Source organism: Nematostella vectensis, chromosome 6, assembly GCF_932526225.1.
Source record: "Nematostella vectensis chromosome 6, jaNemVect1.1, whole genome shotgun sequence".
NCBI lineage: Eukaryota > Metazoa > Cnidaria > Anthozoa > Actiniaria > Edwardsiidae > Nematostella > Nematostella vectensis.
Window position 1 is genome coordinate 11,760,708 of NC_064039.1, and position 12,793 is coordinate 11,773,500.

General features: G+C 41.8%; 3 protein-coding genes across 3 annotated transcripts in view; 1 reads left to right on the forward strand and 2 right to left on the reverse strand.

Annotated features, from left to right (window-relative positions):
• The window catches only part of LOC116618074, an 87,723-nt gene that overhangs the window by 19,926 nt on the left and 55,004 nt on the right, over positions 1 to 12,793 (forward strand). The gene's annotated exons all lie outside the window — the stretch shown is intronic.
• LOC5512033 (homeobox protein zampogna) lies at positions 6,571 to 8,620 on the reverse strand. The gene is made up of 2 exons (XM_001632367.3): positions 7,972 to 8,620; positions 6,571 to 7,775 (listed from the first exon to the last, which is right to left on the reverse strand). Exons 1-2 carry the CDS (start codon positions 8,291 to 8,293, stop codon positions 7,324 to 7,326), a joined length of 774 nt encoding a protein of 257 aa, XP_001632417.1. The 5' UTR covers positions 8,294 to 8,620; the 3' UTR covers positions 6,571 to 7,323.
• On the reverse strand, positions 10,681 to 12,748 carry LOC5512053 (homeobox protein Nkx-2.3). Its single transcript, XM_001632368.2, has 2 exons — positions 12,295 to 12,748; positions 10,681 to 11,805 (listed from the first exon to the last, which is right to left on the reverse strand). The coding sequence occupies exons 1-2, from the start codon at positions 12,593 to 12,595 to the stop codon at positions 11,225 to 11,227; spliced, it is 882 nt and encodes a 293-aa protein (XP_001632418.1). The 5' UTR covers positions 12,596 to 12,748; the 3' UTR covers positions 10,681 to 11,224.

Here is a 12,793-nt window from a genome sequence, read left to right on the forward strand (position 1 = left end):
ATTTTGAAAGTATTTCTGAATGCTACATTTGCTTATATCTGCTCTGATTGTTCGGCGATGGGAGGATTTCTGGTGACCAGGATATGAAATGGATGTATTCTTAGTTCTCAGTATCTTTGTCGAAAAAGCACGAAGGCACTTAGTGGCAAAAGGTTCTTCAATCTCAAGGGTTCGCTTAAGGGATCTTCCAAAACACTTCATGAATATTATATATTAAAAGTGTTACTACAATAGTTGCTGAAATTGGGCTGATTGCTTTCCATCGCCATCGCTTGAGACATTGAGATGTTTTGATTGGCTTGGTAGGTATTCTTTGCAACCAGGTTTAACGCTTAGTCGATTGGTTCTCATAGGTGCTTTTCCGTTCAAGTATAGTCACTGAATAGACATTCATCAACAAAAATAGACTAATGACTCAAAATGGACGCTTAAAAATCCAGGAAACCAGCTCTTGGTGGCTGTAATAACGACCATTCAAACCATTTCCTGGACGCATTAAAACCCTAGAGCAATAATACGAACTGCCGTCCTGTAGTGGGACGAGTTCCCGAGCTGATAGCTAAATTATATCCCCTCACAGCTAGAATAGAAACATCTAACACCACACTATAACATTAATAGAGTTCTAATTGCTGTACAAACTTTATTTTGAAAGGCTTGAATTGGTGTTAATTTAGCGTGAAGAGAGACACCTAATAACATTATCGGGAGTAGGCGTAGAATCCGCTCATTTAGTGACACTTGTACTTTGCTCGTGCTCACCGTTCATCGGCACTCAATAGTTGAGTGTCTCGCCGGAGTGATTCGTCTCTTTCAGAAAGAGCCCTCGATTCATTGCGAGTATTTTCCCTTATCTATTGTGTGATCGTTCAGGTGTGAAACCAAAGATGGTGAATGCTTTGTTGTTCGCTCTGAACGTCATAGCTGCAAAATCCCGCCTATATTTAACATAAAGAGATCCAAACAAGGAATAAGCGTTCCCGCAAACGCATCCTGTTACGGAGTGGGAGGTGCACAAATTAAACCTAGCACTATACATCACACTTTTAACTTTAGAAACTGGCAAATAATTTATTCTTATTAATAATTTAAAGTTGGAAATCCATTGTGATATTATTTGAAGCGATTGAAAGTACAAAGCTTATTCTTTGTAATAATTCAATGCAAATGTTTATATGTTCTGAAAGGATTCCTCCTATTTGCTTTTTTTTACTACGGAAGACAAGTATCTTTTTGCATCGTACAAAGTTTTGGTAGGCTGTTACCCTGTTGTGCTCTGGTGTGTTTAAATCTTTTGAGAGGAAATAGATTGATGCATCTTTGAAGAGAAATTAAAATAGAATCCCGCTAATCCCGAACTCAGTTCGAGTAAATGGGGTAAATTGTTGGCAAGGGGAACAAAAAATAGTTCAAATTAGCGGGGAGTTATATTTTTACTGCGGTTTATGTAATTTTCAAAGCTTCAAATCGATTCAAGGGCAATCGGATTTGGGGGGGGGGGGGGGGGGGGGGTTGTACGACGAGGCTCAGTATATGTGACTGAGATCAATACCAATTGACAGAAATCCTGATAGGTTTCACACTGTTATTTTATTATTTGTATCAGATAACGTAAATACGATGATAGACAATACCATGTGGTTGCGCTTCATACTGTAACAAAGGATCAGGAACTAAATGAAAGCTAAGAAACTAAATATACAAGCACTCTATAGTAAATACGCGTCTTGCTGCAATTCATACTAGGCACAACTATCGTCTGATATCCTATGTCACTATGTTTAATTAAGTGTTATATCGTGAAAATTGCGTTGTTAAACGTATATCACGAATGTAACTGGTGTAACAGAACATGAATCTATTTATACTCGCATTCGTAATTTGTGCTGGAGATCTATTTCCTTATTACCATACTCGCCATTACCATTACCATTTTTCTATTTTACCAGTTCAAACTCAAATAATCGAAAGGTCCCTATCTCCTCTTTTAACTTTCAATTTACATCACAGGTAGAAAAGTGCTGTAATTTTGGCCTATCGCCATGTTTAAAAACATGCTAAAAATTGTTTGGCCCCCAAAGGGATCTATCACTGCCCCATCCTAAATAGCAATAAGGGTTTTACAAGTGTCTACTTCAATCATTAAATCATAGATACCACAGATCATGGGTGCCACCGCGGTAATTAGGAAGTCATTAAAACACTACAGGGTTACGTATGTTGTTAAACTCATTTTGTTCATGGTTCCCTGCTAGCACAAGAGACCTCTGCTACGGAATACTCTCTGTTTCATCCTACAAATTTTAATAGATCGTCTAAAAAAACGTGAAACTTTTCCTAGATGTGCGACCTCAAACCGGTATTGACTATTTCCACCATCTAGTAATAGGGCCTAAAAGACTTCAAACACTTTATCACACATCCACGTCTGTTGGGGGCGACTTAGTTTTAATTTAAAGACTCTGTAAAGAAATACAGCGAAGTATCCGATGACACATTGCTAACCCATTCCACCTCGTCTTAAAATATTAAGTGATATTTGCAAAGGTTGGCATGCCCGAAGATCCTGTCTAAACAGCAATCCATCGGTGGCTTTGCTTGAATCCTCTGCTTGAGTACAAGTCCTTATTCCAAGGGCCTGATAAAACCGTTAGATCAGCTATGAAAATATCATAACACTTGGAACAGGCCCTAAAAACTAATGCACATGGACCCTAAAATAACAAACTAAGTACGCCATGTCATGGGGAGGGTTTGTGCCTGAGTAAACCGCCACAGGGAAGTTCTCAACAAATCATTATTTTATTTCACGCTGATAACAATTGCTACTGACAGCAAAATAGTGAAAACTACGTCATTTATTGATTTATTTTGCTCTATGTTATCGGTACAGGACCAGGCAAGATTATTCCGTGCTCACAATAATAAGGCGACAGCCGATTGTTATGGCTAGTTCGCTTGAGAGACAGCGAAAACAAACTAGATACTGCAGAGAAATGACCCCATTAACTCACTATCTCCGATAAGAATTACTGTCATAGACCGTGTAGACCTGATAAACGCAAGGTCATCAGTGATAACGTGTTTTCAAGATGTGCGAGATATGCTGGCTTCTAACAAAATTTTCCCCCACCCCAGCCCGCCTGCCTGCCAAGACCCATCATGTTGCGAATAAAACGGCGGGAAATCGATCCAGCCGCGCTTTATAGCATACGATTTTTACGCAATTAATCCAATATATCTGTATATCCTCTTGACTGTAAAACTAAAACACTCAAACAAAGGCACACATTTTTCACTTTTTAAAGACCTTCAAAATCAAGATGCATTGAAAAAGCCCTTTTTGGAATTAGATCACACGTTCCCCGAAATGAAAACGAAGTTTCAAGCAGTATATAAGGTACAGTATTCGGCTTTAGTTTTGTTAAAATACGCGTGTAGTACAATTTAGTCAATCTAACATTGTAGCCTACTAGTACAAAACATGTGCGGTTGTTTCATTTCGAAGCGATTATTTTGTGTACACATGCAAAATCTCGATTTAGACAAAAACTATATCTAATACTTCCTTCAACGGAAAATTCTTAATGAAAACAATGTAGCCAATAGTTATCATAGCCACCATAAAGCTTTTCCCATGGAATCCAGACATAACTCCTCTAATTAGTGTTTAAATATATTAGATGAAATGCCAATGAGAACAAACAATGTTTGTACTTTCGTCCATGTACAATTGTTTTTGCTGGATTCAAGTAAAAAGTGTCTTTTGTTATGGTGGAAATTATCTTTGTTGTTTAACATTGATGAACTAATTTGATTTGTGCATATCTTTTTTTTATTGTGTCTGATAATAATGCAAAAATAAGCGAAAATAAATCAGCCCCTTCAATTTACCGATAACTACCTCGAGTCAAGTGTCTTTGTGGTCTGGCATTAACATTTTAAAATCTTTAAAACATACATAACGCGTTAGTCAAAATGTGTCGTTTGAAAATAACCTGATTGTCATAAAAGCCGTTAATCGAAAAGCTCGCTTAGTAAGCAAAACCGGCTAGACAGCTGAAAACAGTGCCAGGCGTTTTAGCACTTAGAAGTGTGAAATTAAACATTAAAGATCGATCAATTGAAAACCTATTCACTCAAGCCACTAACAGTGGAAATTTGCTGTTATTGTTATTCGTTTGATCTTTGGTAAAAGGTCTATGGATCAGACGATGATCTGATTCGACCTTAGCGATCTATTCCCGTCAAAGCCCATACACTAGGCCCGATAAACACTTTAACTTAGTGCACTTAGGTAATGTTTATACACGTAATACACCGAGAACAGGAACTAATGAACAGCACACAATAAAATTGAAGAAATAACAAAGAGTTTTAACTGTTTGGTGAAGCTCGGATGTGTGTTTTATCGCGGATACTGTTATTGTGGGGCCTTCATCAGCTGAATATCCACGCTTTTTTCGCCTTAGTGTCATAGTGACAGCTTTGCTAATTCTAAGCTTACTGTTCCAGTTTCCTTGACATTTCACGGACGTATCACTTTTCCCAGTTCCGTCTCTGCAGCCGTCCTGAAGTATCAGTACATGGTTGCGCATCCCATCACAAGTAGATTTAGTTTCAGTATTACGCAGGCGAGACCCATGGAAGCGTTAAACCCCAAGACTCGTATAACCCGCTCCGAAGAAAGCCTTCCATTATACTCTTGAGTATTGTCCAACAAATTAATTAGAGGATCGCAAAATTAAGGGATGCTAATCGAAATAAAAAGACCCCACCATTTTCACGCCTTCGGTACAATAAACCATTTGCGTTAATGGCCGTCTATTGAGCGAATTGAATGTTCATTTGAAATTCCGTGTACTCAGTTGTCCCATTTCCGAAGGGTCTTTTGTTCGGTTTGCTTACTCGTTTTGACGTTCACGCTCAGGAAACTCGATGTTTCCCAAGTTTTTCTAGCTTGTATACTGCTTCCAGTCAACTCCAATAGGACTTATTATTACTTACGCCAAAAAATATGAACCCTTAAATATCTGATAACACTAATAGCGCGGCTGTCCGCTTACGGGAAACCGAGGCATGAAGGTATATTAGTACAATATCAAGCTTTCTTTTGTCCTGTTTAGTATATGGTTTAACGCGTCGCTGCCATAGTCTAAGTTATGTTTGCAGAAGGCTTCTTGATCTAACTTTACTCGTGGTATCCCCGATACCTCACACATGGCATTTCCCGAGACCTCTTACTTAAACGCTGACAGGTCTGCTGTAGAGAAGTCGAGCTGTAGAAATAGGAATATATGAGTTGTGGCCTAAGAGGGTCGAACGATAGGAATTGTTAGGTAAATTAAATTATGGAATTCTTTCAACTGCTTAAGTGGGTCACACGTCTTAATCGTTAGCATGAAGTGAGCGGTCGAGCACTTTATTGGTGGGCTTTCGCCCTAGGAGTCGGACGTTTCGCAAGCGCCGGATAGTCACCCTTTGCATGGTCTGATAACAGGAGATTTCTTGCGGGGCTAAAATGTTTTTGTTTGTCCGGTTTGTTTTCTTTGATGTTCACTTGTGACAGCACATTATCTTGTGATGGGGGAAACCTGAGAGGCTATTTTACGTGTGTGGTTTAAGGGGCATTAACTTTGTTGTCTTAGGCTACAACCGCCATTTGATTTGGATAGGGACATATTGGAATACCAGATATACTGACTAGGTGAAAGGACTCCAACTCGCTCAGACGCGAAGATCGCGCCAGCTGTGTTAAATATCAAAGCCTTGTTTTCGCGAACTGATTTTCACCTCATTCATCCAGTGCTAAACAGAACACTTCACACACTCAATCTGTTGATAATATAATGACCATTAAAACTTGTCTAAACGATGAAGCTTTCTTTGCGGGAGCTTCCCAACAGGAAGCGCTGTCACTCATGCGGATGAGCCAAACAAACTGCGCGATCCAAGTTATTCACAAAAAAATCATACTTTCATTACGGTTTATTCATCTTCACAGCACTACGGATCCTGACTGGTCCATATGTCCCTAATGGCAAAAACACATGACATTGTCTCTAATTTCATACATCCGCCAGCAAACGTGATGCAATGCTGCAACATAGCGCCCGGAGCGTCATGGCCCGGCTGGGGTCAGCCATCCGCAGCTTAGCACTGCGCGTATTTAGGTACATTTATTTTATGTACGTCTCACCGAGTTTGTGTAAAATGTGAATGGTGTATAGACATGTTATGGGAGGGGCACCTAAATGGTCTGAAGGGAAGTGCGTTTACAATCGCATTAAGCCGTGAATAAAAGGACTCGTAATGGGTCCTAATGAGATTCTTTGTCCTCTATGAACGCTGGATTGTAATCAACTCCTGCGAGGTAATCGTTCTTCAAGGGCGACCAACAATGATACGTTTTACTGCAAACCACGTACGATCTCCCACGAACAACACACGCGAACCCGTCAACGTGTGAATCCCTAGAATTCAATCGCTTCCAGACTGTTGCCCCAAACTCAGATGCCCCAAACCTCCCTTTATCTTTTCCTTCACTCTCTCTAAAGAAAACACATCACCGATATTGCATCAAGTGTATTTCGTCGTTAATTTACAATAGAATTATATATTGCATTACTAGACCACCTTGGCATGTGTGGCTAATGCTAAACGGACAATTTACACAGACGATAGAATGTACACAACCGTTACTACATTCCCATATCTAGCGATAACTTCACCTCGAGAATTGAGTGCGCTTTTGAGCCCTTCTTTCCCGTTCAAGTATACTTGTTTTATAAATAAATTACGTTGATGAGGCAAAGAAATAAAGCTGTCAACTAAAATGAATAGGGAACCGAGATAAGAGAGAACGGCACTCCATTAGCACGGAGATGTCTGCACGATCAACACGCATTGAGCGATCCACTTGGCGCTACCCGACTTAGCTCTTTAACTATTCAGTACATGTTCCTATATCTCTTAAACAACCCACCACACACTTCGCTTATTGCATCAGGGATTCACGAATGTCCGAATCCGGGATTATGCTTAATTAAAGTCTAATGCCATGCAATCGCCCATGATGAAAAGGGTAAACGAGTAAAGCGTCAAACACTCCATCTCAATGTTGGATTAAGTGTTGTACTTCCGTAGTGACGAGAGTAGAGAGAGCGCGATTTCCAAGGCGAGCTCATCTTCCCAAGTGATTCTCTCATCTCTACAGTACTTTTAAGTCTTTATAATCTTATAACTGTACAGCGGACTTAAAGCTACTGACCTTGATATGGCCTATTCTACGGTCGCGCTTTGCGCATATGAATTCTTCGCTCGCTATAGCGAGTGACTTGACGGTAGCATATGGTCCAAGCAATATAGCCCGTAGGAGCCAAGGCTTCCGAAGCTAGGCACATAAGGCGTAACTGGGTAGGAAGGTACGGCAGGCAATCCTAGATCTTCGTACTGCTTTCTGTCATCTCTAACGAGAACTCTTACCGCTACCTTCTTTGCCGCGCTTGGGGGACAAATCTCAGAGGCTAGTTGGCGACGCTTGGTTTTATACCGGCGGTTCTGGAACCAGATTTTAACTTGTGTTTCTGTCAGTTTGAGAGCCGCAGCGAGGTCTGCTCTTTCCGGCCCGGAGAGATATTTTTGGTGGCTGAATCTTCTCTCTAGTTCAAAGACTTGCTGGTGAGAGAAGGCAGCTCTTGATCGCTTCCTGCGCGGTTTACTCTTCTGTTGTTGGTTTGACGGCGAGGTGTTGCTGGCCTCCCTTTCGGAGCGAACTGTAATCAAGACACAAAAACGTTCAGTCCAAACACAAGATCACATTAATTAGTAGGCGGTCTGTATTCGCAGATTATTTAACTGAATTAAACCCAAACTGATTACGTTAAGTCCCGTCCCGTCCGGGACTCTCACATTCAATAAACGGCGCCACCGTTTTAGCGATCTCACTTAGTGTATAGTTTACGGACTCACTTTGTTCTTTTGCGTCGCACTCGTCTGGACTCTCCTCCGCTCTGCTGTCCTCGGCGTGAACTGAATCTGTTGGTGGTGTCGCCGCGGCTTGCGGAAGACAGTGATAACTTGCCAGAGGCACGTACGGTTGGAATGGGAATGTTGCCTGGCGGTAGGACGGCGAGGGAATGTATGTGGGGAAACGATGGGGCTCGACTCCACGTCGTTCCCACAACGATGGCAGCGCTATGCTGCTCGAGTCTAGGTTCTGGACGTCCTGTCTGCTGAGTATGTCGGTGATAGAGAATGGCGTAACCGCGGGTCTAGTGCTAGAATCGCTCATGGTCAGTGTTGTTCCTGCGTGCTCCGTCCCTTCGAGTGAGTGCGAGTCAGTTGCGCCTCACGTTGACGTACCCACGGATGTCCTATACTAAAATAGCACTCAGAGGCCTGGAGGAATTTTCCCTATATCATTACTTATTGATAAGAAATCAAAATTGAACATTAATCGCCTATTGGTCGGAGTTCACGTATCACTTAGTGCCTGTTGATGAGACAATCAGGCTAATCACGCCTTCTGATTGGACGAGAGCTTCATTTACGTAGTTTGTTGTCGTTGTGCTAGAGAGCGTTGACACAATGCAATTAGGAACACACACGGTACTCTTTAATTACACGAGGGCTTCGAACCACATAGGCACAAAGCGAAAACACAGCTTCCCAGAGATCCTGAGTAGCTGCAAATGACACAGTGCTTTTTCAAACACACCGTGTTTACTTTATATCATTGAGATAGCTTATCTGGTAAACAGTGCCTGCATATCGGAACGACACGTTAGCCCACTCCCCTCCCCAATACACTGGAGTAACCCCCCTGGTTTTAGAGTAAAAAACCTAGGTGAGAATTAACAGGACCAGAATGTGTTTTGACGGCGGAGGGGGGGGGGGGGGGGGTGGTGAATGGGTGAGAGGGTGGGGAGGGTGGTTTTCCTTGCGCGCAACTCGCCTCCTACAATCCGTCAGTCCTACATTTAAACAGATCTTAATAAAATGTCAGCGCGTGGGAAAGCCGCTCGGGAAAGCCTGTCTTGGAGGGCAGTGAAACTTTGTTTTGGGACAGAGCGCTTGCGTCGAGCCATTCTATAGCCGTAATGACTTCTCCTGGGCGCTGCCAATCAAACTCATGGCTTGCGCGTTAATTCGTTTATTATTTTGCTATTGTCAATTAATGTCGATTAGTGATTGCAGTGATTGACAAGCGGAGAATAGAGAACGCGCCATCTGGCGTGAAGTTTTAATTTTCAACGTTTACATACACTTTAATACATTTTCGTACAATAAGCAATTCAAGCAGATTTTGTTCTGATCTCGTTTTACCTCTCAACGGAAGCTCGAGGAAAACCATTTCAAGATGAAACTAAGGCAATCCAAATGACAATATTGGGGCATTAAAAAGGTTTTACCATAAGTACGGATTGCTTTCACTTCGATTTTCATCACATATCAATAATACGGTGACTTGTCAGATAGGCTAACACCGTCCTAATGCGATTATTAAGTTCTACACGGTTTGTCGTTTTTAGTGCCTCTTCTTTTTTCGATAGCTTTTCTAGTAGCTTTCTCCGTACATATCTTTTGACAGAGCTCATAAATTTGACGTATCTTTTCCCTTTTGTATCATACGTATACCAGCGTGCGCACGTTTTGGGTGAATTTTTAAATGTATATTTTCCTCTGCGTTTTGTAATATTTGTAACGTCTGTTTCATTGCACTTGTCAGCGAAAAAATCTATTTATACAGTGTCGAGACCTCTCTATCCTACTAGCTTACCAGAGTAAAGGTCGAATTTCTTATGATTGATCGGCGAAAAATATAAACCTATCATTTTGACGGCTTTTCAAAACATTAATACCTGGTTGAGGTATTAAGGAATTCTTTCTTGTCGTCTCGCCAGCAGTTGACAATTTCAAGAGAAAAACCAAAAAAATAGATAAAGTGCCTAAATTACCCGGCTAATGGGAATTTTTTTTGTCCATTTTCATGACATTAATGTTCAATTTGTTTTGTGGTTACGTATGTTGGGCATTGTAAAGAAAGAGTACCATCTATAGGAAACCTGCTAAATTATGCCTGATAATAAGACTGCATCGTTTTTTTTTTGAAAAACTGTGATAAGTTTTTATGCCTGGAAGGGTGGCGTCATTTCTGCTTATTGAAGCACTATTCAGCATAAGAAAACTGTCTGAAAATAATGGGCCATATAATCAATATGTTGCTGGCACGGAAATTTCTCTAATGGACTAAGCCGTATTTCGTGGTTAGTGTGATGCTTTGCTAAATCCATCCTAAATGTACACCCAAAAACGCAAATTAACCAGCAATAATGTCACCATTAATTTCAAGCTTTTGTCAGCCTGTGAAATGCTTGGCACTTTCGCGCTTACTAATTAGGATTATATCGTTCACGGCTAGAGCAGCATCTCAGGTGATAACCAATAAAGCGACTAAACCTTTACACAAAAGCCCCCTTTTCCCGGTTAAACGCTTCTATTATTTGCTTATCTCGTTGAGCCCGGAGTTATAGCCCTGTGTTTCTGTTAGCAGACAATGTATGCCTCTATCTCGGTATAAAAACCACACGGGAATTATCGATAACGAAAGTTCACGGGAAAGGTACAGCGCATTCGCACGCACGCTAGACGCCTCCACGACATCGACTTTGCGACAGGTTTTTCTTAAATACCTTTTATTTAGACTGTCTAACAAAACCTGAACATAAAAAAGTCTTGTATGACATCTCAGTCAACGTGTCATTGGACGCTGAAGTCAAATATTGATGTGAGAATGAGAGAATTGAGGCCCTCAGCACAGGGCTCATCTTGCGTGTTTAGAACTGTCTGCTAATCTAGCGCGCACACATCTTACTTAACAAAGAATAACTCTGTCTGTCTCAAGAGACGCATAAATACACAACTATTTGCGTCGTTAAATCTGGCTTTTTTCGAATATTATTTTGTTATTTATCTTTGACTTTGTTACTCTGATATAACATTATATACAATAGAGGGGCATATCTTAGCATCTGATGTATCAACCTAGTGTCTATTGAGCCATTCTATGCAGCTAAGATACCTTTGCCGGCTTAGTTTCCACTTGAAGTAGCAAAAATTTTAAATATACAGTGTGTTTGCTGAAGGCAAATTCCGTACCCTGCGCGGGACAGCGTGTGAACACTCGTCCATCTCGAGCTATCGGTCGCGTTTAACTCTACTGTCACCATTGACTTGGACAAGACCTGTTCGTGAGGGGATTACCACCCTGTTGGGGATACATATTCATATAGTGAGGCGGCGGGAAGTTCATATTCATGTTCGTGTTCATGTTATACCCGTAAGGTTCCCTCCCGAAGCACGTCTCTCCATCTCGCACTAATACGGGTACAGCTACCCTCCTGGGCTCCGGTGGCAAGCCATACCACGACTCCATACCCGCAGCACGCGCTTTGTTCTCCATCGCCTGCTTCTTACACTTATAGCGCTTGTTCTGAAACCATATCTTGACCTGATTCGGCGTTAGTTTGAGTAGACTTGCGAGGTGATCACGCTCCGGCGCAGAGAGGTACTTCTGCCCCTTGAATCTCCTTTCGAGCTCGTAAACCTGCGCTTGTGAGAATAATACGCGTGGTTTTCTGCGGATTCTTTTAGGTTTATTGCCTACTTCGCTCGACATTGAGCCGTTGCACGAATTCGTGAGCTGTTGCAGTTCCGTGCCGTTCGAAGTCGCTTGACTCGTCTGAAGGTCTGAATGCATATCTTGGCTTTCTGGCTTTGAGCTGAGCTCAGGATCCATTGACACTGAAAAGTTACAAGGAGAATCGTGTGTCAGCACAAAACACTAAGTATCAACAACGACACCACTAGAAAGCGTTTTACCCTAAGGGGCTCCCTCAGTAATTAGCGTAGTGAAAGACTTCCACGCCCCAAAGATTGCAGATTGTAAATATTTTCCTTAATGTGAATGACGTGTATTTGGAAAGCTTTCTGGTTCGGTAGGTCTGCGTGAGCACGCGGGCGGACGCGGAGCGCGAAGCCAAACTCGACTGAGTAGTGCAAACTTACATCGCACAATCCTACCTTAGAAGAAGTACCTATAACGGACCTTAGCAATGGCTTAACCTTTCAATGGAGCTCTTCTCTTGAACACTTGAAGCAATTTCCCTCCCCCCACTTTGCGTTCAGAGATTTGATTATAATTGTTAACATCATATGAAATAGCGCGCTCAAACATGATTCATAACAGCCAAAATACACAGAATCATTTCGCATACTTAGCGGTGTATATACCTTGCGCGGAGCCGTCGAGAATTTGACTTGTTGAAGTGTTGCTGTTAGCCGCTTGGCTAGAGTCGCTTTTCATGTACATCGGCCTTGTGGTGTCACCGTAGAGATAACTCTGGTTGTGACTGTCGTGCATGTGTAGTCCACTGGTTGTAGACGGCTCCAACTTGCTAGCCATCGTATGAATCGAAGTCATCTGCGTCAGGCAATCACTCTGGCCTGCCTCTTTGTAGTTTGGATGGAACTCGCTTAGACTCAATAGATTTCGCACTGTAAATGGAGCTGTAGGATTTGTAGGATGTAACATGACGTTCGCACGCTTCCCCTTTCCCGTCCGTATTCGCGTTGCTTTAACCTTGCGGTTAGGATTGACTTTTGAAAGTCACCTAAATGAACTAAATGCTACGAGGAAATGAGCAGACTGATGTTTATGGCCCACACCACTAGATAAGTAACTCTAGGGATGTCAATCAATACCAATTAGGTTCAGTCTTGCCTTCCTATT